Genomic DNA, 25,681 nt, shown 5'->3' with positions numbered 1-25,681 from the left:
TGAAATATCTCCTCCCATAGTCTACTTTCTGTCTCCATCCCTATCCTCATCAGGAAACCCCTCTTTCCTTCTCAAGAAACTAGATCAAGTGGGGAGGAAGGCAGAGAGAGCAGTTAGGAGGTTGCCATCCTGCCTCAGACCTCGACTTAGCTCTCAGTTGTATCTTAAGTTTTAGAATTCTTTCCTCTTTACTCCTAGAGTCCCTTCCCTGCCTTCAGTATGGGGTAAGAAAGCAGGAGAAGCATCTTGGGTACCCTGGGATGATGTGTGATAGGAGTGAAACAGTCTTGATTTCTTCCTCAAAAAGCCTCCCAAATCAGTGAGGGACCAGGACAGAGAAAGGAGAGGAGGTAAGCCGGTGTTTGGCATTTTCTGCCCAGAATCACCCAAATAGTGTCCTGTTTGCTTGGAGGTGGTCTTTGACCTGCCTCACCTTCCTCCCTTTTCCCTCCCTTTTCTTTGCCCCAAGGCCAGGTTTCTAAGCATTATTCATGTCCAAAATAGGAAGGGAAGAGGATTGCAGGATATAGTTTCCTAAATGTGGGCTGAGAAACATTTTTGTCCTTTGAAGCCCAGAGCAATGGCCCCTTGTTGGAGCCTCAGGAGCATGCTTTTGCTCTGGGGGGCCCCAGACAGAGGCACTAGACTGCAATTACAGGTGATATGCTAAACAAACAAACAATTTCCTAGCTTGAATTTTCTTGCAGGTGGTAAAAAGCAGTTTTCTTTGCCTGAGTCCCCTGCCTAGGGTGCCCCCGTACTAACCTGGCATTCTTCCCCTTCCATGTTTGGGGAGGGGGGTGTCTACCCTAAGACAGGTTAACTTTCCCCTCTATAGCCATCTAGGAAAGCGACACGGGACAAGGTACACTAAAATGGTGGTCTCTCATCACTCTTGATCCTGAAGGCATAAGAAGACTGAAAGTCAGCGACCCTCATTTCCCTTGAGTTCCACAGAAAACACTGGGGAGCTGAAGGTTCCCGAGGCAGTTCAGCTTTGGGATGCAGCTGACCTGGGGTGTGCCCAAATATGGCACAGGGCACCTCCTAATGTCTGTTTCCTGGATCCTTTTGAGGCAGTTTTTGTTTAAAATGTTCTAGGTCTCTACAGGTGACCTCAAACAGATGCTGGAAGGATAGACCACTTTGTACACACACTAATCATCCCTTATTGCAGTTTCTGTTTACATGTTTGTCTGCCCCACTAAGCTGATCACCATCAGGAAAGAATTTAACTTACTCATTATTGTATCTTATCTAGCAATGCCTGCCACATAGCGGGCAGTCAGGGAATGCTTGAAGGAAAGGGAATATAAAAGGATTGATTGTATCTTGCCATGTGCCTGGGTGCAATTAAATTGGTCCTATTAAGTCTTTATATTTTGAGTCTGCCGGTGCCCCTCTAATGGTAGACTTGAGTTTTTCTACATCTGTGCATCATTTCCATTATCTGAGTATGCCCTCCGCTTTGCACAGCAAAGATACCGTACCGATGGGTATGCAGTAGAGTAGTAATCCCCACTCTACCCCTTTTCCTGCTCAGACAAGGCTACTTGGAGAAGGTACATAAATAGATCTTTATTTATGCACAGCAATAGCGATTTCTAGTTATTCTTATTAATAAAGACGCCAGAAGTCGGCCGCACGCTTACACATACACCTCTGACATAGGATTGTCAAATCGTAGCTGCCCCAGGGCCAGAGGCGTAAGCCCGGCCCCAGACTCCTCCAAATTGTGAAACGCCAGACCTGCTTTTGGTCCCAGTCTGCGCGTGCCCGAAAGCGCACCTGAGGCTCGAGAGGCTTGCCCTTTACTCCCTCCTCCTTCCCAAATCAGCCACCAGTGGCTACCGCTACACTACACTTTATTTCTAAGTAAATCTCATACAAATCTTGAAGCATATTTTTTGCAAAGGGACAACGGCGGCTGGTATCGCAATCTCCGCTCCGCTCCGGCAGCGGCCACGTCCCCTTGCGCGTTCCCGCGCCGCCTCAGACACCCTCTCGACGCACGCGCACACGGGTCTGGACCGTGACAATCGGTTTAGCCTCCCAGGCACTTCCGCCTTCATCCCAGCAAAGCCCGTGCTGACGCGACAGGCCCCGCCCCCTGCCGCGAGCCTCCCGGAAGTTGCCTGTCGGGAGCTGGGCACGCAGCTCCGCGCGGTGCCTGACTCGCCTGAGGAGTAAGTAGTCTCTGGGCGCGAGTACCCTCCCGGGAGAGAGCGTCCGCGCCCAGGCTGGGGCCGCACGTTCACGTGCGCGGAGCCGAGGCTGGTGACGATGGCGGGGCCACAACCCCTGGCGCTGCAGCTGGAACAGTTGTTGAATCCGCGGCCGCGCGAGGAGGATCCTGAGGCCGATCCGGAGGAGGGTGAGGTTGACTGGGGCAAGGCCATGTGCGGAGCGGTGGGCCGCGCCGGGTACGGACCCACACGGAGTGTGAGGGGCGGGCAGCTGGGCTTTGCCGCCTGGCCTCCTCCTCGTGCCCTTGTGTAGAGGAAAACTGCCTCCCGGGATTGTTGCCCCGGGCTCTGGAGCAGGGCTTCGGCTTCTTTTTGACACGCACTCTCGACTTGGTGCTGGGGTGGGCGGAGCATCCGGCGGATTCATCTTCGGGTTCACTGGCTGTTGCGGGGAGCCAGAGTCTGATCGCAGGTTGGAAGTTATGTTTCAGGATGCTCTTACTGGGATTGCGTTAGAAATGAGAAGAAGGAAGTCTCATTCATTTTTGAAACTCTGCCTGCCTCTACGAACTTACGTGGAGACTGAAGGAAGAAGTAGACGTCTCTGGTGCTGTTTAAGCCTCTTTTACCCACAAGACACTTGCTTAGGGGCTGATGAGGAAGACTGCTGTTCTGTAAGCTCATGTCCATGGTCTAGCTGGGAGTGATCCTGCTTTAGACTTGAGTCAGAAGTGTGAGGAAGGGAATGAGGAAGGATAAATGTGAGTGCTGGACCGTGTCTTAGGAATATCAGTTGAAGGAATTGGAGCTGTTTCGCCAGGAGAAGCGAAGAAAACTCCCTGAGGGATGGAATGGAGTGAGGATAGAACATGATGATGGCTGACTTACAATATTTGAGTGATTGTCATACATGGAAGCGGAATTACACTAGTTTTATATGATCCAAGGCATAGAAATACATCCTTCTAGTAGATACAGAGCTTTCTGTTCAGGAACAGTAGTAAGATAGAGGTCTACCTTGGGAGGTAAGGAGTTTCCTGTTTCTAGAAGTTGGTGAGGATTTTGTAGAGGGCATTCAAGTATGAATTGAAAGGGTTGTACAGGGTTACCATGAAAGTTCCTTTTGACCTAGGATTGATTACTTTTCCCTCTCCCCCACAGCCACTGCTGCCAGAGTGATTGACAGGTTTGATGAAGGGGACGATGGGGAAGGTGACTTCCTGGCTGTGGGTAGCATTAGAAAATTGGCATCAACCTCCCCATTGGACACAGATAAAAGGTATTCTGGCAAAACCATCTCTAGAAAAGCATGGAAGGAAGACCATTGGGAGCATCCTTTGTCAGGTTCTGGTGAGTAGACATATTTGCATGCTTTTTTGTTTTTGCATGGTACTCATTCTCTTCTTTAATTTTTTAGGGTTCAAATGCCCCTTCCCTTTAATGAACTTTGTAAGACTAGTCTACGCACCCCCACCTATTATCTTAAGAGAGACCATTGATTTGGCATTAGAAAGGGCCTTAGAGGTTCTGATTTCACTTCATAAGGAATCTAAAACCTGGAGCGATTAAGTTGCCACACTCCTTATGTTTAGACTAATAGTTCATCCTAAAATGGAATGAGGAAAAAGGCAATGCATATTAGATATTGAGAGGGCTATGTGTTGAAAAAGCATTGCTTCTGATGAGCATTCTACTCCTGGATTTTGACCCCTTTCCTTCAGTTCTTCAAGTTTTGCATTGGGTCACTGTATGATACTAATTTGTGAAACTCATTTTTTGCCATTGTAAAATAACATAATCCTTCCTTCTTCCCTGCAAGAGTGTTAGGAGGATGTGAGCTTATAGTTTTAAAGCAGAGTGGAAGAAGGGGCTGGATTTGATGATTATTGAGTCGATGTCATTTGTTTTCCTTTAGAGAGGTCAGAGGTGCTATGTTGAGAATCCACAGATAATATAAGAGAAACTTTCATTCAGGTTGTATTGTCAATGATTTAGTTCCTTGATATAGTTCTGGGGCTCCTGAGAAGCTTGTTTCATTTTCTTTGCCTAGAAACTGATAAAGAGACCAATATGAGACAAATATTATAATATTTATTGAACTCTCACCCTGTGTCCGGCACTGTGGTAAGTACTTTAAAATAAGTTTTAAGAGCCTGGGACACAGTAAGTCCTCAAAAAAATGTTAATCACTGTTTGCATTACATATATCATCTCATTCAATTCTCCCAATAGCTCTGTGAGGTTGTTACTATTTATCCCCATTTTGTAGATAAGGAAATTGAGGGACAGATTGGTTAAGTAACTTGTTCATGGTCATACAGCCAGTAAGTGGACGAGCCAGGACTCAAATAAGGCAGTCTAACTCCAAGATCTATACTCTTAATTAGTACTTTGTAGGAATATTTCTTAATCTGAAAAATGGCATACATATAAAGAACTTAAAGGATTATTTCTGTTTTTTTTTTTTTTTGCATCTACTTTTTGTATTTATATTTTTGATAACCTTCTCTGTGTCTTGACTTTATATATAGTTTTTAAAAGAAATACTGAAGGCCTATCATGTTTTCATAAAATATTTTATTGGAGAAAGGTGTTGGTAACTGGTCCCTTTGTCTGGTAATTATGGTTGCTATCCATGAAATCTTTATGTTCTACCATGGAAGAGATCAGATAAATCAGTAAAAACCTTGATCAGGTAATACCTTAAGCATAGTAAAATTAGGAGCCTTAACTAACATTGCATATACTGTAGGATCAAGTTCAAACTCCTTCCCATGGAAGATAAGACCCCTCCTGATATGGTCCCTGGGCAACTCGGAAGGCTTATCTCCCACCATTCTGCTCTTCAGTGTACTTTTGTGGTGCTGGACCTTTGCATATGCTGTTTTCTCTTTTATTCCCCTCTTCTCTGTCTGATGCGCTGTTACTTATGCTTCATAAGTAAAATTATAATGTCTTCTACATGTGAAGCTATCCCTCACCTGTCCAGGAGAGTTAGGTGGTTCCTTCTCTATATACTGTACTAATGCCATTATAACATAATTATTGGTGTACATGTCTACTACTCCCATGAGACTATGAACCCTTCCCCACAGGTATCACATTCTATTTGTCATACCTTAGCTTTTATCTATGCCTGGCTCATAATAGATGCTTACTAAGTATTTAATAAATCGGGTACACTTGTGTGATAGAGATTGTACATTTGGGATAGTTAATGATAAACTATATTTTTTTAGATGTAGGTTTGGGAAAACTGGTAATTCCCCCTCACCGGGTGAAATTTGACCATTCTTCAGGGTCCAGACCAAAGACTACCTCTTCCTTATAGCCTTGCTTAAATTCGCTTGCCCCACAGTTAAAATTTCCACTTCCTCTAGGTTGTCAAAACTTTGTTTGAGGTGTCCAGTTAGCTCAGTTGGTTAGAGCATGGTGCTTATAACTCCAAGGTTGCCGGTTCGATCCCCTCATGGGCTCCTGTGAGCTGCACCTTCTTGAAAAAGAAACACAAAATTTTTTTTTTAATTCTTCTCTGTATTATAGTTTCTACAGGTTTTTCCCACTAGAACCGTTTGTTAGAATAGGATTCATGTTTTATTCATCTGTGCTTCTCCCTTAGCATTTCAGCGATAGTAGATGTGTAATAACTATTTATTGAGTTAAGTACAATAATATTTTTTTTGATAGTTGCCATGGTCCTTTAGTTGAAATGAAAGATGGCCTGGTATTTGTCTCAAGGTACTATCCATTTTTTGCTTCTTCTCTCCCTTGTTTAGACAAGGAAATATCTGATGAGGAAGAGTCTGGAGATGGCGATTCAGAGGGGCTGGGTTTGGAGGAATCCAGTGAGGACTCCATGAGTGCTGCTGAGGACCAGGAATGTGGTGGTGATGCGGACAGTAGTCTGGCCCAGAGGAAGGGGAGCAGAAGCTGCTCCAGGAACACCCCAGGCTTCAGTGTCCAGAACATCGATGACTTTGAAAAATTTACCGAGGGAATGGATGAGCTCGGTAGCAGTGAGGAGGAGGAAGACGAAGAGGAGGAGAGTGGCATGGAAGAAGGGGATGATGAGGAAGACTTCGAGGTTGAGAGGGAGGAAGACAGAGCTGAAGACAGGACCAGTGAAGATGATGGTGTGGTGATGACCTTCTCCAGTGTCAAAGTTTCCGAGGAAGTGGAGAAAGGCAGAGCTGTGAAGAACCAGATAGGTTTGTACATGGTTTACTGTTTGCTTATTTTTCAGTGTCTGTATTTGATGTCCTTTTTTTTCTTGTTTGTTTGTTTTTGGCTGTTCGCTCTCTCCTGTGTCCTTCCAATTAGTTTGTGACATGCCCCACTTACCTGGAGGTCTAAAGCCCCATTGTTCTATGCTTAGCCAGCCATTTCTACACTGAGCTGCTTAGCTGGTTCTGCTCTAGTACTTCCTGCAACTGTGGAAGATTGAAGAGAAGTGTTTTCTCCTCTCGTTGGGCTTTAGCATTCTCTCTGATGTAGCAAATATTTGCTTCCAAGATACTGAGTTTATTTCCTATAATAGAGAGTGTTTCCATGGCATGAAACGGTGATAAAGCTGTGCCGCTTAGAGACTGGTGTGTTTTTCTGTCCCTTCCCCCCCTCCTCTAACCAGGAATATTGTATAACTAAGGAAGGGAATTCTTTTTTCTTTCTCAGCACTGTGGGACCAACTCTTGGAAGCAAGGATCAAACTACAAAAAGCTTTGTTGACTACCAATCAGCTTCCTCAACCAGATGTTTTCCCAGTTTTCAAGGATAAAGGTGGCCCAGAATTTGCCAGCGCCCTAAAAAATAGTAAGAATGCTTATGAGATACTTAGAAAACCAGTGGGGTACATTGGGATGCACGGGTTGTATTTGTATTACCACAGAGTTGAAAAAGAGAAGATGTGCTTTAATGATAATATGGTACAAAATAGTAGTTTTTAATTAAAAAATAGCAATACAGGCATAACTCTTATCAAAAGAAGCTAACTGACTGAAATGGATTGGGTACTTGAGTCAGGTCTGTTACTCTTTTTCTTCCTGCCCCTTCCCTTCTCCTTGGCTTTCTGAGTTACTTCTTTTAATGCTCAGAGAACAACACTCTTTGAAAATCCATTGGTATAGGATAAAAGGGACAGAATGAATGACTAAACTCAGTTCATTTAAGGTGGTTGTATCACGAGCTTAAAAGATGCCTTGATTGGGAAATTTCTAGAGCAACATGCTAAGATGATCTTATATCTTCCTTTGGGTTGCATAGAATGAGGAAAGATGATGACTGCAGAGGGGATAAAAAGTTTTGGAATAGAATTACTGAGCTAAAAAGTCCAAGAATTTTAGAAGAGAAAAGGAATTTAGAAATTACTGGGTTCCCAGTCCCCTCATTTTACAGATGAGAGAACCGTGTCTTGGAGAAAATGAGTTGCCCAAAGCTACAGAGCTTGTTCATGCATGGCAGAGAGAAAACTCCAGCTTTTCTGCCTTATGACCTAGGAGTCTTGCCTCTGCTCCACACTCCCGTGTGCTGTGTGCCTGGATGCCGAATGTCACCAAAGGCCTGGGGCAGAGGGAGATTTGCAGGGAATGTACTGTGGTTGGAATCGCTGTTCATTTACTTGCTGAGACTTAGTGTTTTCCTTTGCTCTTTAAAACTTACTGTATCATGGAGTCAGAGTTGGAAGGGACCAGAGTAGGATGTCTGATTTGGTGTCTGCCTTTAGGTAAAATCACCTTAAATCATTCAAAATAAATAATATAGGATTTCTAGGGAAGGGGATTCTGTGAACCTTTCATGTAGGAGAATACCTGGTTTAATTAGGAATTGCTTCCTAGGGTCCAGTCTTTAGATTATATGTCCTGCCATACTTGAAGTTTGTTTCCTATGTGAAAGGCCTGGTTAATCCTTCAGGAACCCTCAAGATACTGTGAGGGGTGGGCGTTTTCTATCCCTTCCCCCAGCTTTTCTCCTTCCTTCTTAAATAAATGATATATTGTCAGTTTTCAAAGTTTTTGAGATTTTTGGAGCACTTCTCTGCTATTTTTGATGCCCTAGTACCCTAATTCCTGGTATGCCTTAGAATGAGACCTAGACTGCTCTAGATTAAATGTTTGAAATGTTTCAGATAAGGCTTTTTCCATTTTGTTACTTATTACTCTTCTTGCTGGAGCCTTACCTTTTTTTTTTTTTTCCTTTGAGTCATCTTAAAATATTGTGAGGTATAGTGGACACATTTTTATTCTTGGATACAATTTAGTTTATTTAGCTATTTTAATGTTATTTAACTTATTTTGCAACAGTTCTGATCTTTTTAATTTGTCTTTTTTTTTAACCAATTACCTCTTTGCCTCATTGGTGAACTCTAGTTAATCTGTCAGGATGTCTATTAATCTGATAGGGTGAGTTGTGGTGGAAGAGGGAGAAAAAAGGAATGTTTGTTTGGTATCACATAATCTAAAATGGGAAAGTGGAGAGCTTTCTAATAACCAGAATTTCTGCACATCTCATAGGTAAAGTTTTGTTTGTTTCCAACTATCTTTACGACAATATGACATAATATGTTACATACTTCCTAGTCTTGGGAAACAGAGTTTTAGAAAAATTTCTTGGCTGCATTACTCTGATGAACAGTTTATATTGTGCTATATAACTGGTATGGAATATAGGCTGTATTTGTACTGACCTGAGAACAAACACTGGAATTTATTGTCTTTAACAAAAATCTCTTTTCGGTTTGCTTGGTCTTAGTTGTTAAAGTCAGACTGCCTGGGTTTAGATTCCATCTTAGAAATGGATCAACCAAGTGACAGTGGGCAAGTTACTTCACAATAAAATGGTGATAATGTGGTTGTGAGGATTAAAGGACATAATCAATACAAAGCATTAGCACAGTATCTGGCACCCAGCACACCACAAATGGTAGGTATGAATATTATCTTTTCCTGCTGAAAGAGGCGTTGGGCAGTGTGCAGCCATGTGAGTGATGGTCATCATTGTAACGAACCATCATCCCCACTGTCTTCAGTGGATTTTGACTTTTTTTTTTTGGTCTGGAAAGTATTATATTCTACTGTAATAGCTATAATTCAGCATTTGCTTCTTATGCCTATGGAATGGTGACCAGAGGTTTCCTTATTGCCAAACCCAGCCTTTGAAGCATTCAACCTTTCCTTGAAATATTTCCCTTTGGCTTTGGTGACACTACATATGCTATTTGGGTTCTCTTGCCTTTCAGATTTCATCTCATCTCAGACTCTTCTCTTAATGTCAGTTTCATTGCATTTAGAATCCTGTTCTCAGGTAGTGTTTTCTTGATATATTCTCTCCTTGGCACTGTCATTTACTCTCATAGTCCTAACAATAGCCTCTAAAACATCAGACTTCTAGCTATTTTTTAGCCACAGTAAACTTTTGAGCAGCATGCCTTTATACCTTCAGTACCTAAACTCTTTGTACCTAAACTCTTCTTTTCAGAAACTGAGTAAATATCTCCCGCCTTCTCCAGCACACACATGTACTTAGTCCCCAATCACCTTGGTGTCACGTGATGGTAATTATAACTCTTGAATTGCACAGTAATTTCAAAGACATTTTTTGATATTTTAGTAGCTGCATAAGTGGTAAGTCCTGAAGTGACGTTAGCAGAATTAAGGGATGTACTATATGCAAAACCATTTCTCTAGAAAGGTTAGCTTTTTCTCTGATTTTCTTTGAAAAAGTTCTACAGTATTAGGAAGCAGGTCTTTTATGTCGGTGGCAATGATATAGTATAAGGAAGAAGGCAAGTTACTTAGGAAAACTCAGCATGAGTTTTTTAAAACTTCATTATGAAATATATCAAACCTGTATAAAAGTAAAGAGAACTGTACAATGAACTCATATACCGTTACCAGCTAAGCGGTTATCAACTCACAACTAATCTTATTTCATCTATACTTATAAAAACTCTTTCCCTGCTTCTGGATTATTTTGAAGCAAATATCAAACATCCTACCATTTTATCAGTAAATCAGCATGTATCTAAAAGAAAAAGATTTTTAAGAAATCACTACCATTATCTCACATAAAAACATTAGCAATGATTTCTAAATAAGCATAACTGATTTGAATGGATGTGGGAATTGAGAGAACATTTCTGTAACAGGCACTCTCTACTATCTTTTTCAGAGTTTGCTCTGTAGCTTTATTTTTTATAGTGAAAAATTTTCATATTTAGAATTAGCCAGCTGGACTAGATGATCCCCTTTTGTTGGCAACAGCCAAAGCATCATAGTCAGGAGCCAGTGGAACATACGCCTTGTTCTGTCTATCAGGCCTGACCAGGGTGCTGACCTTGGCCGCGTCAATGTCATGGAGCTTCTTCACAGCCTGTTTGCTCTGGTGCTTGTTGGCCTTGACATCCACAGTGAACACACGTGTATTGTTGTCTTCTACCTTCTTCATGGCCGACTTCGTAGTTAGGGGGAATGTGATGATGGCAAAATGGTCAAGCACGTTTCTTCTGGGGGCGCCCTCCGAGGGCACGTGGGCAGCCTTCAGAGCCGCAGTGTCTTGGGCCTTCGGAAGGTGGGCGACGTGCGGATCTGCTTTTATGTTGTGGCTGTGGACACCTTTCAGCACTGCTTTCTTTGCCTCCAAAGCCTTTGCTCTGGCTTCAGGTTTGGGGCTGGGGCAGGGGCTTCCTTCTTCGTTTTTGGCGCCATCTTTGTGAAAAGCTGCTCTATACCTTTAAATGAAGTGATTAAAGGAAAGCCAAACTTCAGCCATAATAAGTTGACCTTTTAGTGAAATGCATGTTATTAATGTATTTAATGAGATGCATTACAAACTGCAGTGAGCACCATGTTTCATTACAGGTCCAAAATGCAATATCATTAAAGACCTTTAATAGAAACAATGGTTGACATTTTGATATTTCCCATAAGCAAAAAACTCCAAGAATTCAGTATAATGTAATATAAATATAGAGGAAGTGTTGGAATTTTTTACCTGCCTAAGTGTAAAAACAAATTCTACTAGTAATAAATTACATTTTGTTTGCTCCCCGTTGCCTTCCCCCTTCTCGTTCATATTTACCCTCTTATCTCTCTGTGGTCTTTCCCCCTGACCCCTCAACTATTTTGAGTTGAATAAACTACAACATTTAATGCTAATTTTACCATAGCACTATACTTTAAAGAATAACTTTTAAAATTTTGACTTAGTCATGGGCAATGACAGAATCTTGGTAATGTTTCTGTTTTGTTTTTAAATTTTATTTATTTTTAAGTAGGCAATACATTCACATGGCTCAAAATTCAAAGGACAATAATGACTAGATAGAGAAAAATCCTCCTTCCCACTCCTGTACCCTTGCTGCCCAGTTCTCTATCCCATAGGCAACCAATATTATCAGCGAAATCCCCCCTTTTTAATTACTTAGTTGCCTGAGGTGACAAATTCATGAACATTTATTTCAGTGTTCTCTCAATTAACACTTTATGGGTTCATGGCAGAGTTCTCACAAATGATCTGTAGAACCCTGAAATATTCTTAATTACTTGGAATAGGTTTAAGTATTGCTTGGGACGAGGCACTTGCAAGCTTTTCCAAGAGTCACAGTGTGTAGAATTAAGGGGCCTTATTACCATAAACTTCTAGCGAAGATGATGTAAGATTGATCTTTTTGTTTCAGCCAATGGCTATCATTTTTTAAAATAGCTTTACTGTTCTAATTATAAAATTATGTCATGCTTACTTCAAAAATTCAGGAAATACATAAAAGCATAAAGAAGAAAATAAGGATTACCTGTAATCTTAACTGCCCAGAGGTAACCGCAGTTGTCATTTTGATGAATATCCTTTCAGAGCATTTTTTTGTGCTTGTGTGCACGCATGTGTGTGCACACACACATACCTTTTTAAAACAAAAATGGAATCTTATAAATATGTACTATTTTGTAAGCTTATTTTTTCTATTTAATATATCATTTCATGTCAGTATATTTAGATGTACATCAGCATTTTCAGTGGCTACAGAATATTCCATTTTATAGATTTACTACAATGTGTTTAACCAGTCTGTATTGATGGATGCTGAGGTTTATTCTAGTTTTTCACTATTATAAAGCATGCTTTGATAAACATACTTGTACATACATATTTGTGAAATTTGTCTAAAAGTAGCATTGTCCAGTAGAAATATAATGCAAGCCACGTATGTAATTTTAAATTATCTAGTAACTGCATTAAAAAAAAAAAAAGGTAAGGGTGGCTGGATGGCTCATTTGGTTAGAGCGTGAGCTCTGAACAACAGGGTTGCTGGTTCGATTCCTACATGGGTCAGTGAGCTGCTCCCTCCACAACTAGACTGAAGACAATGAGCTACCCCTGAATTTCTGGAGGGGTGGCTGGATGGCTTAGTTGGTTAGAGCGTGAGCTCCTAACAAGGTTGCCGGTTCAATTCCCGCATGGGATGGTGGGCTGTGCCCCCTGCAACTAAAGATTGAAAGCGGACTTGGAGCTGAGCTGTGCCCTCCACGACTAGATGAAGGACAATTACTTGGAGCTGATGGGCCTTGGAGAAACACAGTGTCCCCCAATATTCCTCAATAAAATCTATATATTAAAAAAAAGGTAAAATTAATTTTTTTTTTCCCAAGTCAAGTTGTTGTTCTTTCAATCTTAGTTGTGGAGGGTGCCGTTCAGCTTCAAGTCGTTGTCCTTTCAGTCTTAGTTGTGGAGGGCGCAGCTCAGCCCCAGGTTCAGCTGCCGTTCCTAGTTGCAGGGGGCACAGCCCACCATCCCCTGCAGTAGTCGAGGAATTGAACTGGCAACCTTGTGGTTGAGAGCCCGCGCTCCAACCAACTGAGCCATTGGGGAGGCAGCTCAGCTCAAGGTGCCGTATTCAATCTTAGTTGCAGGGGGCAGAGCCCATCATTCCCTGCGGGACTCATGGAGTTGAACCGGCAACCTTGTGGTTGAGAGCCCACTGGCCCATGTGGGAATCGAACCGGCAGCCTTCGGAGTCAGGAGCATGGAGCTCTAACCACGTGAACCACCGGGCCGGCCCCTAAAATTAATTTTTGTAGTATTTTTATTTAACCCAATATGTAAAAAATTTCATTATAATTTTAACCTGTAGTCAGTATACAAATATTGAGATATTTTATGTATATTTTTTCATGTTAAGTGTTTGAAATCCAAAGTGTAGTCTACATTTACAGTGCATCTCAAAATTTGGACTGACTGCATTTCGAGTGCTCAGTTTTCACATATGGCTGGTAGATACTGTATTGGACAACATAGATCTACATTCCCTGGAAATGCAGTTGCTAGGACAAAGGGATTATATGGTACTTTTTTTTTTTTTTTTTTAAGGCTTTTGGAATATAGTGAAATTGGCCTTAGAAGAATTGTAATAATTGAAATTCTCATCTGTAACAGTTATTTTCCTACACTCCTGCCACCACAGAGTATTACCAATCTCTTATTTTTCCTTAACTGTAGGTGGGAAATGAAGACAGTCATTTCTTGATAACTTTCTTTTTGATATTTACATAATGCCTATTGACTTAGCATTGAAATGTATGCTATGTTTTGTCCATTAGAGAATGAGTTCTGTCTAGGAAGACTTTTGGTCCCTATTGAGCTACTGCTTAATTTGTTCAACCTGGTTAATCAGGCATTTATATTATGTAGAGAGTAAAGTTGGATCACAAGAGTAAGTGCTTTTCCAAAGTAACCAAGTAGTGGAACCAGGAGAAGACTGTCAGAATCTTCTGCAGGGATTCTGCCTACCCTGAAAAGATGAGCCCTGGATGGGTCACAGAGCTGTGAAAACTTCAAAACTACAGAAACTAGTCTAGTCAGAAAATTTGTTTTGGTTTGATTTGGGTTTGTTAGGAATTGGGGTTGTCTTCAGTTCCAGAAACAATCCTTAATAGTGATGAGTTAGATAAGGCAGCAACCCGGGCTTGTAGGAGTTCCATAGTAGGATCACTCTCTCCGCTATTCATGACGCAGTCGTACACATCACTGTATGTTGGAGCCTCTTTATATGCTCATGTAATTAACTCACCTTGAATTATGTACCTGGCTAAATGAAAAAGAGGGAGAGACAAACAGCTTAAAGAGTGCCCTTTTATTCAGTGAGCAGTGCCGTGGAGTAGGCGTGAGCTGGCAGGCGGAATCTGTTGTTGCCTGTTATTCTTTGTTCCTGGGTACCTCTCATCAGATACAGACTATGCATCTAGTGTTTAAAGTTACAACATGCAAAAAAAAAAAAAAAAAAAAGTTACAGCATGCAATCTTGTACAGCATGGTCCCTAAACACAGTCATCTGTTTAATTAATGAAGTAGCTGTGTGTGTGTGTTTGACAGGAGCAACTGGCCATGTTGAACTTGGCGCTGAATTTTATGGGCAATTTTAGGGATTTTTTTTAAGTCATTTTGTCAGGACTTGATTTTTGCTTTATGCTCAGACTTTGGACTTTAGAACCTAACCTGTATAAGGTGCCACTCTGTTTTATTGTTATTTATGTCTTAAAACCTATTCTTAACTAATTTTATTAAAAATCATACGTGAATATGATAAATTGTACAGAAGTATTCAAGAAGACAAGAGTCCTTTGCCTTACATTGTCTCATTCTATTTCTGTTTTACTGCTGTAATGTTAGATGATTTGTTTCTAACTCTTTTTTGATTTATTTATTTTGTGGTATGAAAGAAGAGAATGCTCCTGACAGGTTACATAAGATGAGGATTAAGAATTGAACATTTAATTTAACAACACGGTGGTCGTCTGTGTCCTTGAGCTGTTTTGGTGGAGTGGTAAGGAATGGGTTCAGGAGAGAACGGGAAAAAGGGGTTTAAGACAATGAGTATAGGCAACTGTTTCTAGGGATGTTGCTTTAAAGGGGGCAGAGAAATGGGACATTAGATGGAGAAGGATGTGGAGTCAGGAGAGGTGTTTCATTTGTTTTTGAGATGAGATAAATAACAGCATGCTTGTATGTTGATAAGAAGGACCCACCGGGGGGAAAATGGATGATGCAGGAGAGGGCATCTCTGCTGTAACACTGTCCTTGAGGAGGTAAGTGGAGATGGGACTAGTGCACAAGCAGGGTGACCTTTGATAGCAGTGTGGACAGTTTAAGTGTAGTGACAGGTGGGAAGATTGTATGTAAGTAGTATACACAGATAGGGAGGAGTCTGGAAATTCTCTTTTGCTCGTTCTGTGTTTTTTGAAATAGAAACCAAGGCCATAAATTGCTAATGAGGAATAAGGGAGGAGGTAGTAGAAATTTTGAGGATAAGATAGGAAATAGTCATTTCATCTTTCCACTAGTTTTATGTTTTGCCCTGCAACCACAACATAGATTTCAGTGCTTTATCCATATGTTGACCCTAGGAGTTGAAAACCAATAAACTGTATTTACAATGTTATTACCATGTAAATAAGGTACAATACCAGGACAGGGGAAATTACTTTTTCTTTCCTGTGTGTTAAGAGTTCATGGCTCCTAGGCCACTCAAAGGAAATGTTCCTAGTTTTGTTCACGTTCCTAGTTCATAGTTCAAGTAGATCTTTTATTATCCACCATCAGTTGCTGTATTTCAGTTTGCTTCACATTTGGACTATTAATTTATTATGTCATTTTTTTCCTTAGGTCTCCAATTTCCTTTTTTTGCCCTCTTGTAACTCAGTTTTATCACTTCAATCTTTTTCCCCCACATTTTAAATCATGGCATCTCTTTTGTTTTATATTTCTAGTTTGAACTGGCTGTTCTCTGGGACTCGTGTATTCCTGGGACCTCCTTTCATTGCTCTTCTAGGATGGAGCTACTCTTTTATAGCTCTCTGGTCTTCCTGTGTCTCAGTTTACTTTGTCAGTTTGTTGCCAAATATTCGTAGAGTAAATTATCTGAGTCTGCCCTCATTCTCTATTGATAAAGTCTTAATTGATTGGATGTAAATTTCTCGGTTGAAAATTACTTTCCCTCAGAATTTGAAAGTACCACCCTGTATTAGTTTCCTATTGTTACTGCAACAAATTACCACGAGCTTAGTATACAAAAGGCATAGATTTATTATCTTACAGTTCTGGAGGTTAGAACCAAGGTTCAGCAGGGCTGTGCTCCTTCTGGAGGTTCTAGGGGAGTAGCTGTATTTTGTGTCCTTGTCTTTTCCAGCTTCAAGAGGCTGCCTGCATTCCTTGGATCATGGCTGTCTCCCATCTTCAAAACCAGAAATCCCATCGCTTCAGCCTCTCGTTTTCTGACTGACCCTACTGCCTCTCTCTTACAAGGGCCTCGTGATTACATTGGGCTCACTGGGCTAATTCCATGTAACTTTCCCATCTCAGATCCTTAACTTAATCACATCTGCAAAGTTCTGCCATGGAAGGTAACATATTGACAGGTTCTGGGGATTAGGATGTGGTCATCTTTGGGGGACCATTATTCAGCTTACCTACCTACCACATGCCCTGTTTTTTCTATCATCTGAGTGTTGTCGACGAGAAAATAGTTGGTGGTTGGAATCTCATTCCTTTGTAAGTGACTTGTATTTGCTCTGTGGAAATGTTTGGGATCTTCTTTTTATTCTTGTTTTTTTTTGTAATTGCCTGAATAAATGGCTAGGTATGGGTCCTTTTTCATTCATTGTGCTAAGTACTTACCGGGCCCTTTCAGTCTGAAGACGGGTTGTTCAGTTTTGGGAAAATCTAATATTTCTTTGATAATTTCCTTGCCTCCATTTCTGTGATGTCTTTTAGATACTAAACTTGGATTAGTGTTATGTCTCATGTGTTTGTTCTCCAACATTTTCCATCTTTTTGTGGTTTTCCATGTCTGTGTTCTGAAAGACTTTCAGTTTGATTTCCAGTTCTTTTCTTTTTTGCAATCATATTTTTAATCTCTAAGAGGTCTTTTGTTTTCTCAATGTTCTTTTTCTATATTATTAATTACTTAGAGTATATTATCTACATTTAAAGCTTTTTGTTTTTGTTTTCACTTTAGTTCCTATAATTATTCCTATCTCCACCATCTTTTCTATTACCTTGGACTTTTTCCCTCTCTTTTAAATTTTCATCTAAATTATACATGTATATAATTTAAAGAGTCCAATGATTCTACAAAGCTGGTTATGAAAACCAGATTTTGCTGACTGTGCACATCACCCCCTTGCCCTAACCAACTCTCCTGGAGCAACAATGATATTTTCAGTTATTTTGTTGTATATTTTGGGGATCAGTGGGATTTATCTTTGTATCTGTAATTAATATGTTTTGTTTCTACTTGATTTTTCAGTTTTAGGCATTATCTATTGACTCCTCATTATGAAAATGAGGATTTAGCTCTTGTTCATGCTACACTCATATACACTTTCCGTCCTTTCTTGGTTATATTGTAATTTGGTTAGATCAATAGTCAGTGTTTACATTATTATGTCTATGTAAACTCTGTTCACAGCTGAGCCATGCAATATATATACTAGGATTATTTTTCCTTTCCCACGTACCATTTTGTTTTCTGGAGTTAATAATTGTTACATTTTTGTTTATTTTGTTTTCTATGCAGTAATTGAAGTCCATACTTTTCTCTAGTTGTCTGAATCTCCCCTCAAGATATTCAACTACATCAGATATTCTGCCAATTTACCTTCCTAAAGAAGTCTCTCCCAGAGTCTTTGACCTGCTCTAATCTGGACTGTTCACCTTCTCCGGTGCCCAGCTATTATGCCGGGATCTCCTACGGATTACCTTAGCTTCTCCCTTTTTTGGATCTCGTATTGCAGGATCTTTCTTGGCTTATTCCCTTATTTTCGTAAGGCACATTCTCTAATTGCTTACTGAGAAAGGGTGTGTGAGAGGTAAACTTTTTTAGACCTTGAATGTCTAAAAGTATCTTTATTCTCTCATCACAATGATACTCATCACGATTGACTATTTGATTGTGTATAGAATTCTATAGAATATTCCATTGCCTTCCACCTTCCCAAATTGCTATTGATAAGTCAGAAGCCATTCTGATTCCTGATCTTACTGTTTTTCCCCCTCCCTTTTTGGAAGCTGGAGACATCTCTTTGAAGAATTCTGAAATTTCATGATGCTGCGTGCCCCTTGGTGTAAATGTATTTTCATCCATTGTGCAGAGTACTTGCAGGGTCTTTTCAGTCTGGAAACTCCTATCTTTCAGTCCTGGAAAATTATCTTGAAATTATTTTATTTGATTTCCTTTCCTCTGTTTTGTCATCTGTCTTTCTGGAAGGTCTATCATTTGGCATTAGACTGTTCTTTGGCTCTCTCCTTTTTTTCCTTCATTTTTCCAGTTACCTCTCTTTTTTTCTTTCTCCTCTCTTTGTCTTTTTGGTTTTACATTCTAAGACATTTCCTTAGCTTTATTTTCAAACCCCTCTATTGAGTATTTTTATTTTTTTAAAATATATTTTAATTTTATTTCTCTGGGGATATACCTGATACGTAAGTTCTTACGGGTTTTTCCTGCATAGTCTATTTCCTATAAGCTTTTTTTCTTTTGTTTTAATCCTTCTATAACAGATTAGATTTTTTTTTTCTCAGATATTTGGTGATTCTGTTGTCTCTGCTGACTTATAAAAGTAGTGTGTCCAAAAGTTGATTAGATGCTTTGTATATTTACATGGGCTCTTTGTCTGTGGTTTCCATTGTAAAGTGTATCTGAACTACATGGGGAAACCCTCAATATCAGTAGTTACATCTTTGCTCCTCATGGAGTTATGGTTGCTAGAGGACTTCCAGTCTCCTGCCTGGCTGCCAGCATCCTAGGAGATAGATATCAGCATTTCATCTGTGAATTTCAGTTTATTTCCCTGTTTTTAATATTATGCCTTTGCCCTCAACTGTGTCTGGTGCTACCCTGTCCAGGTACCCTATTTGTTTAACTCTCTTCAAAGGATAAACCGAAACTTCTGTCTGAGTGAGTAAGAGGGAGGACCTGGTGTTTTCAGCCCTGCCTTCTTCTCCTCTTCTAGAGGTGTCTAGCACTGCCAGTACCTGAATCTCCTAGGATTCTCTTCTTGGACTGTTAAGTGGATTGCTTCTCATTCTTCTTCACTGCTAACAGCAGAGTCAACTTGCTCAGGTTTAGTAAGTCAGTTATTTGTCCATCTGCTTTAAAAAGATTGGTTTATTGAGCTATAATTTACATACAATACATTGCATATAGGTCCCATTTCTCTGCCCCCCTTTAAAGCAACATCACTAGAAACAGTTGTCTATACTCACTATCTGAAATCTCTTTTTCCCATTCTCATGAACCCATTCAGTCAAGCCTGTATTTCTACCATTCCACCAACACTGTCCATCAAGGTCACAGAGTACCATGTTGCTAAATTAAATGGTCAATTCTCAGTCCTCATCTTACTTAACCTGTCAGCAGCATTTGTACAAGTTGACATCTGCATACACCCATGCAGGCATCACTACACTCAAGATAATGAACATTTTTCTTATCCCCAGAAGTTTTCTCAGCCTATTTGCAATCTCTAATTCCTGCCCCTTGTCCCTAAGCAACCACTAATCTGCTTTCTGTCACTATAGATTAATTTGCATTTTCTAGAATTTTATATAAATGGAATCATAGTTTGTACTCTTTTGTCTGTCTTTCACTCGGTATAATTATTTTGAGATTCATTCATGTTTTTGCCTATGTCAATAGTTCATTGCCTATTATTGCTGAGTAGTTACATTATATGGATATAGCACTATTTGTTTTGTTTCCAGTTTTGGGCTATTACAAATTAAGCTGCCATGAACATTTGTGTAGAGTCAGTCCCCCCTTATCCTTGGGGGATACATTTCAAGACCCCCAGTGGATGCCTGAAACCGTGGATAGTACCGTAATTAACTTCTTCAACTCTGCTGGAATTGTGGCAGCAGCTTCTTCATTGGCAGATGCAGCCTCTCCAGTAATTTTTATATGTTTCAGTCCAAACCTGTTCCTGAATCTGTGTAACCATCCCTTACTTGTAGTAAATGATGTGATGTCACTAGTTTCAGGGGACCCCTCGCTGAAGTCTTCCTGTAGGCTCAGTGCTTTCTGGGGCAACATGTTGCTGTCAGAACACGTTTTCCGTTCATGTCTTCCACCCACAAACCTAATGCCTTTTTAATCTGAACTAAGCATTTATTATGCACTGTGGCTTTAACTTTTGAGGTGCAAAAGCTAAACTAGCACTAATTTCTTTTTCTTTACTATTTCATGGATAGACGTTTCCTTCTTCTTCTTCTTTTTTTTTTTTTTTCAGGACTTTATTGGGGAACAGTGTACTTCAAGGACTTTTTTCCAAGTCAAGTTGTTGTCCTTTCAATCTTAGTTGTGCAGGGTGCCGTTCAGCTTCAAGTTGTCCTTTCAGTCTTAGTTGTGGAGGGCGCAGCTCAGCTCCAGGTCCAGTTGCCGTTGCTAGCTGCAGAGGGCACAGCCCACCATCCCTTGCAGGAGTCAAGGAATTGAACTGGCAATCTTGTGGTTGAGAGCCCACTGGCCCATGTGGGAATCGAACCGGCAGCCTTCTGAGTTAGGAGCATGGAGCTCCAACTGCCTGAGCCACTGGACCGGCTCCAGAAGATTCCTTCTTAACCATATATCTTAGTAACCTCAGCATGCGATTTCTTTTCTTTCCTTATTCAGTGGAGAACTTTCACCTTTTTACTTAAAGGAAGCACTTTATAGTTTCTTTTTTGGAATATCTGATTTGCCACCATCACTACTCTTGCATTTTGGAACCATTTTTAAGTAAAGTAAGGGTTACTTGAATACAAGCACCGTGATATCACGACAATTCATCTGATAACCGAGATGCCTACTAAGTGACTAATGGGTGGGTAGCAGGCAGCGTGGATACGCTGGACAAAGGGATGATTCATGTCCCTGGCAGGAGTGGGATGACAAGAGATTTCATCATGCTACTCAGAATGTCACGAAAGTTATAACTTAGGAATTGTTTATTTCTGGAAATTTCCATTGAATATTTTCGGACCCTGGTTGACTGCTGGTAACTGAAATTGTGGAAAGCGAAACCGCAGATAAGGGGGACTACTGTACGTACACTTAAAGACATACTTTCACTTCTGAATAAAAATGGAATGGCTGGGTCACATGGTAAGTATATGGTTAACTTTTAAAGAAACTGCCAAGCTGTTTTCCAAAGTGGGTTTAACCATTTTGCAATCCCACCAGCAGTTCCAGTTGCTTCACATCCTCCTAAATACTTGATGTGGGCAGTCTTTTAGTTGTAGACATTCTCCATTGGCTTTTTAGCTTACCAAACTGAGTCGGTATCTCTCTCACACTTTGTCCTTCCTTTGTGGGTTTATTCATTTTAAAAGTTTACTTTAATCAGTGGCATAGAATATAGAGAGTTTAGAAATAGACTCTTACAAATATAGCTAATTGACTTTTTTACAAAGGTGCAAAGTCAGCTCAATGGGAAAAGGATAGTCTTTCTAACAAATGATGCTAGAACAATAGTATATTCATTTACAAAACAATGAACTGCAACCTATAGCTCAACTTTACACAAAAATTGACACAAAATAGATCATTGACTTAAGTGCAAAACATAAAACTAAAGTGAAGAACACATGGGAGAAAAATCTTCATGACCTTGGGTTAGTCAAAGAGTTCTTAGATATGACATCAAAAGCATAGTCCTTAAAAGAACAAATTGATGATTGGGCAATATCAGAATTAAAATCTTTTGCTCTGTGAAAGACATGATAACAGAATCAAAAGACAAGCTACAGACCAAGAGAAAATATTTGCTGATCACATATCCAACAAAAGACTTGTGTCCAGAATACATAAAGAACTCTCAAAACCCAACAATAGAAAATACCCATTAAAAAAAAAGTGCAAAAGATTTGAACAGAGATTGTATCAAGGAAGATATAGTATGGGAAATAAACACATGAAAAGAGGTTTAACATGATCATTAGTGTTGAGGGAAATGCAAATTAATGAGATGCTATTACATACATATTAGAATAGCTAAAAACAAACACCTGACACCATCGAGTGTCAACAGTGATGCAGAGCAACTGGAACTTACATCCAGTGTCGATGGGAACGCAAGATAGTATAGCCACCTTGGAAGGTAGTTTAGCAGTTTTTTTTATAAATTTGCCAGATGATGCAGCAATCCTCGTCTTAGATACTGTTTACCCTAGAGAAATGAAAACATATGTCTGCGTAGAGACTTGACATGAGTGTTTATAGCAACTTGATTCAGTATCACCAAAAACTGGAAACAGCCTAAATATCCTTTAGTAGGCAAATGGATAAACAAATTCTGGTCCATTACTCAGCAATAAAAAGGAACAAACTAATGATAAACGCAAAGCCATGGATGAATGTTAAAGGTGTTATGCCAATGATAGACGCCAGTCCCAAAGATTACGTACTTTAAAATTCCATTTAGATGACATGCTGGAAAACGTAAAACTGAAAGGATGGAGAGCGGATCGGTGGCTGACAGAGGTCAGGGGTGGGGGAAGGGTTTGACTACAAAGGGGCAGCCCTGCTTTCTTCTTTGTTTCTTGTAAGTTTCCATTTTCCTCTTCAGTAGCCTCATTTCCTTGGAGTATTTCCCACCTGTTTTCCCACCATGGCTCACTGCTGAACCCCGCAGTTTGGCTTGATAGTGAACATTTTGCTTGGATTGAAGGAATGGCTATAAATAGTTGTGAGCTGATTCCCAGATAACTCGGGGAATATTTCTTATGGTAATGGATACATGATACAGTACTTCTAGGGATGGAAGAATGGGCTACATCAACCTGTAGTGTCATTTTTGCTTGAAATATATATCTTTGGTCCTAAAACCTTACCCAGAAGAGAATAATAGATTACACAGGGCTTCTAGATTTTGATGTGGGTTAGAATTGAAAAATGAGATGTCTTTAAACTCTTTTTCCTTCTCTCTTTGATAAGTGATATAATGTGGTTTGGACACTCAGAGATTCCTGAGATTCCAGGTTCTGGTTGATGATTTACTGCAAAATTGCTTATAAATTGAAGTAGAAAATGTTTTGCAGACCTGGCAGCTTTCTGGCTTCACACCCATTTGTCACCCAGCATTTCCCTTTGTGTATAGAACAAGAATTAATTAGGCTGCACTGCAGGAAAAGTTTATGGCTATAATTTATATAGGATGAATTTCTTTTTAAAGAGACAGCATTGTTTTGTTATACCTATATACATATAAGTGTGTATATATATAAAGTAGAGTTTTTTTTCCCCTTAAAGCAGTGTCTGTGAGCTTCTGGAGTAAACACTCATTTTTCTGCTTAATGCAAGATGTTGGTGGAATAGATGCTTTTACAGTATTTCTGATTAAACTGTTGGTTTTTTGTTTCTAGATTTTAAATTCATTGTATAACAGTAAGCAGCACTAGTTTTAGGTTTGCATTTTAGACATTGGTCAGACTTGTCTGGTTTCCAGAGCTTTGTATTCTTTTGGTCTCTCCTGAAGATTTAGGATTCTGGGTTTTTTTTTTTTTTAGGGTCTTGCTCATTCAATTAATGTTTTCATAATCAATGCGAGTCAGAACTTGCAATTTGTTCCTGATTTGCACATTAAAGAGCTCCATTAATTAAGAATCCTGGTGTTTGGCATGTTCCCGCAGGATCTGTGCATTATTTACATGGTAAAAGTGCAAGATGCAAGTTTCTCAGTTGTATGGCAATTGCAGTTAATCCTGCCTTTTTTCTTTCTTTCTTCTTTTCTTTTTCTTTTTGCTTGTGAATAACAATTAATTCACAACTCCTTGAAACTCCTTAGGGATAGTTGTACCAAATAGGAACAAGTGATCCAAATGAGGGGGCCACAGTGGAAGAGCAGAAAGTAAATCCTTTGTTTAAAGGAAAAAATTCCCCTGGAAGACAGAGAACTTATGTGTTTGGTTTTTGTCGATTGTGTCACTTGGCTAAATGTAGGAGGTATGATAGTGTTGAGCTGTAATTCTTTTTACTCTGAATTTGCAGATTTTTTTACTCTCGATAATAGTAGTTGTACTAATAAATGAAGTTGCCTTTCATAACCCAAATAACCCCAGAAATTTTGACAAACATACCCTTAGGCTTATGTCAAAGTAAGCTGTTTCATAATATTTTTGTTTTTAGTTGCTTTTTCATGAAATTACTTTTCCAAGTGTTTGGGTTCTGTTACCATTTCTTTTGGAAACCTTGGTCTAAGCCAGCCAGAGATGTCTCCATCTAGATGAGTAAGAGGGTATAAAAAGCAGTTGCGGGGGTGGCTGGATGGCTCAGTTAGAGAGCGAGCTCTCAACAACAAGATTGCTGGTTCGATTCCTGCTTGGGATGGTGGGCTGTGCCCCCTGCAACTAAAGATTGAAAACAGTGACTGGATTTGGAGCTGAGCTGCGCCCTCCACAACTAGATTGAAGGACAACGACTTGGAGCTAATGAGCCCTGGAGAAACACACTGTTCCCCAATATTCCCCAATAAAATTTATTAAAAACAAAACAAAACAGTTGGACAGAGGAAATCAGATCACTGGTTCATCAGTTTCCTCCTTTCCAGTTTTAACCATGGCTAATGCTTTGCTACTCATAATGTATTTTCCTAAGAGTAGCTAGGCTATCTTTAAAAAAATACTATACCAAGCTGCAAAGCATTTTTCAAAAGAATAGAGACATTTTTCCCCCCTGAAATTTATGAAACTTGCTAGGGTTTGTATGGGACTTAATTTAATTTGTACTTATGCTGTTCATATACACAGGGTGCCAAAAACATGTATACGCTTTTTAAGAGATATTATCTATGCTAAGGAGTTCGCTGTAATCAGAAATGTCTGGATGCTCGCTGATGGTAACCACTTTGAGCACCTCTTATAATTGCAGAAGTCAAATGTGAATGGTGTTCATTTTTTGTTATTGGTACATATTAATACAGTTTTTTCCTTAAAATGTGTATACAGTTTTTTTTGGCACCCTCTGTGTATATACATACACACACATATATAATCTTTACTTATATATAGAATTTTCACTGCAAAAAAATATACATATAAACAGTATAGATGTACGTAAAGAAAAAAGTAGTTCTCCCACTTTCCCAAATCCCTGTACCTCCTTCTCAGAGAAAACAATGTGAGGTGTATTCTTCCAGACATTTTAATGTGTATATATTTTCTTCTACTCTATATTTCTCTTACGTTTTAATGGAAATTTGCTAAAGGGATTAGATAGGGAGAGAGGTGGGAGGCAGTGTGAGAAAAAAATAGGTTACAATGTTACTTGTGAATTAAAGTCTATATGTCATAATACCTTTAAGACATATGCATAATTCTTGATTATTATAATTATTATTTATGACCTATCCCCAAATAAGTTTGCTCATGTGACTTGCTTTGAAAGTTTGTTATATTTGGATGACACTTGACTTTAGCTCAAGTTCTTTGGTAATTTTTAATTACCTTTCACCTAATATTGATTGTTTTGCTGGGTGTTTAGT

At 39.7% G+C, this 25,681-nt stretch overlaps 1 protein-coding gene across 1 annotated transcript in view; it reads left to right on the top strand.

The window, feature by feature from the left end:
* The first annotated feature begins 2,137 nt into the window (after positions 1-2,137).
* Positions 2,138-25,681, top strand: part of AATF (apoptosis antagonizing transcription factor) — a 96,269-nt gene continuing 72,725 nt past the window's right edge. The window contains exons 1-4 of the mRNA XM_019732616.3: positions 2,138-2,374; positions 3,348-3,536; positions 5,963-6,394; positions 6,858-6,995. Of these exons, the coding sequence (XP_019588175.3) occupies positions 2,284-2,374; positions 3,348-3,536; positions 5,963-6,394; positions 6,858-6,995 (850 nt within the window). The 5' untranslated portion in view covers positions 2,138-2,283. The remainder of the gene's footprint in view (positions 2,375-3,347; positions 3,537-5,962; positions 6,395-6,857; positions 6,996-25,681) is intronic.

Source organism: Rhinolophus sinicus, chromosome 12, assembly GCF_057876585.1.
Source record: "Rhinolophus sinicus isolate RSI-liver-muscle chromosome 12, RSI-T2T, whole genome shotgun sequence".
Classification (NCBI taxonomy): Eukaryota; Metazoa; Chordata; class Mammalia; order Chiroptera; family Rhinolophidae; genus Rhinolophus; species Rhinolophus sinicus.
The sequence above is the reverse complement of the archived record's forward strand: the minus strand, read 5'-3'. Positions and strand labels throughout refer to the sequence as shown.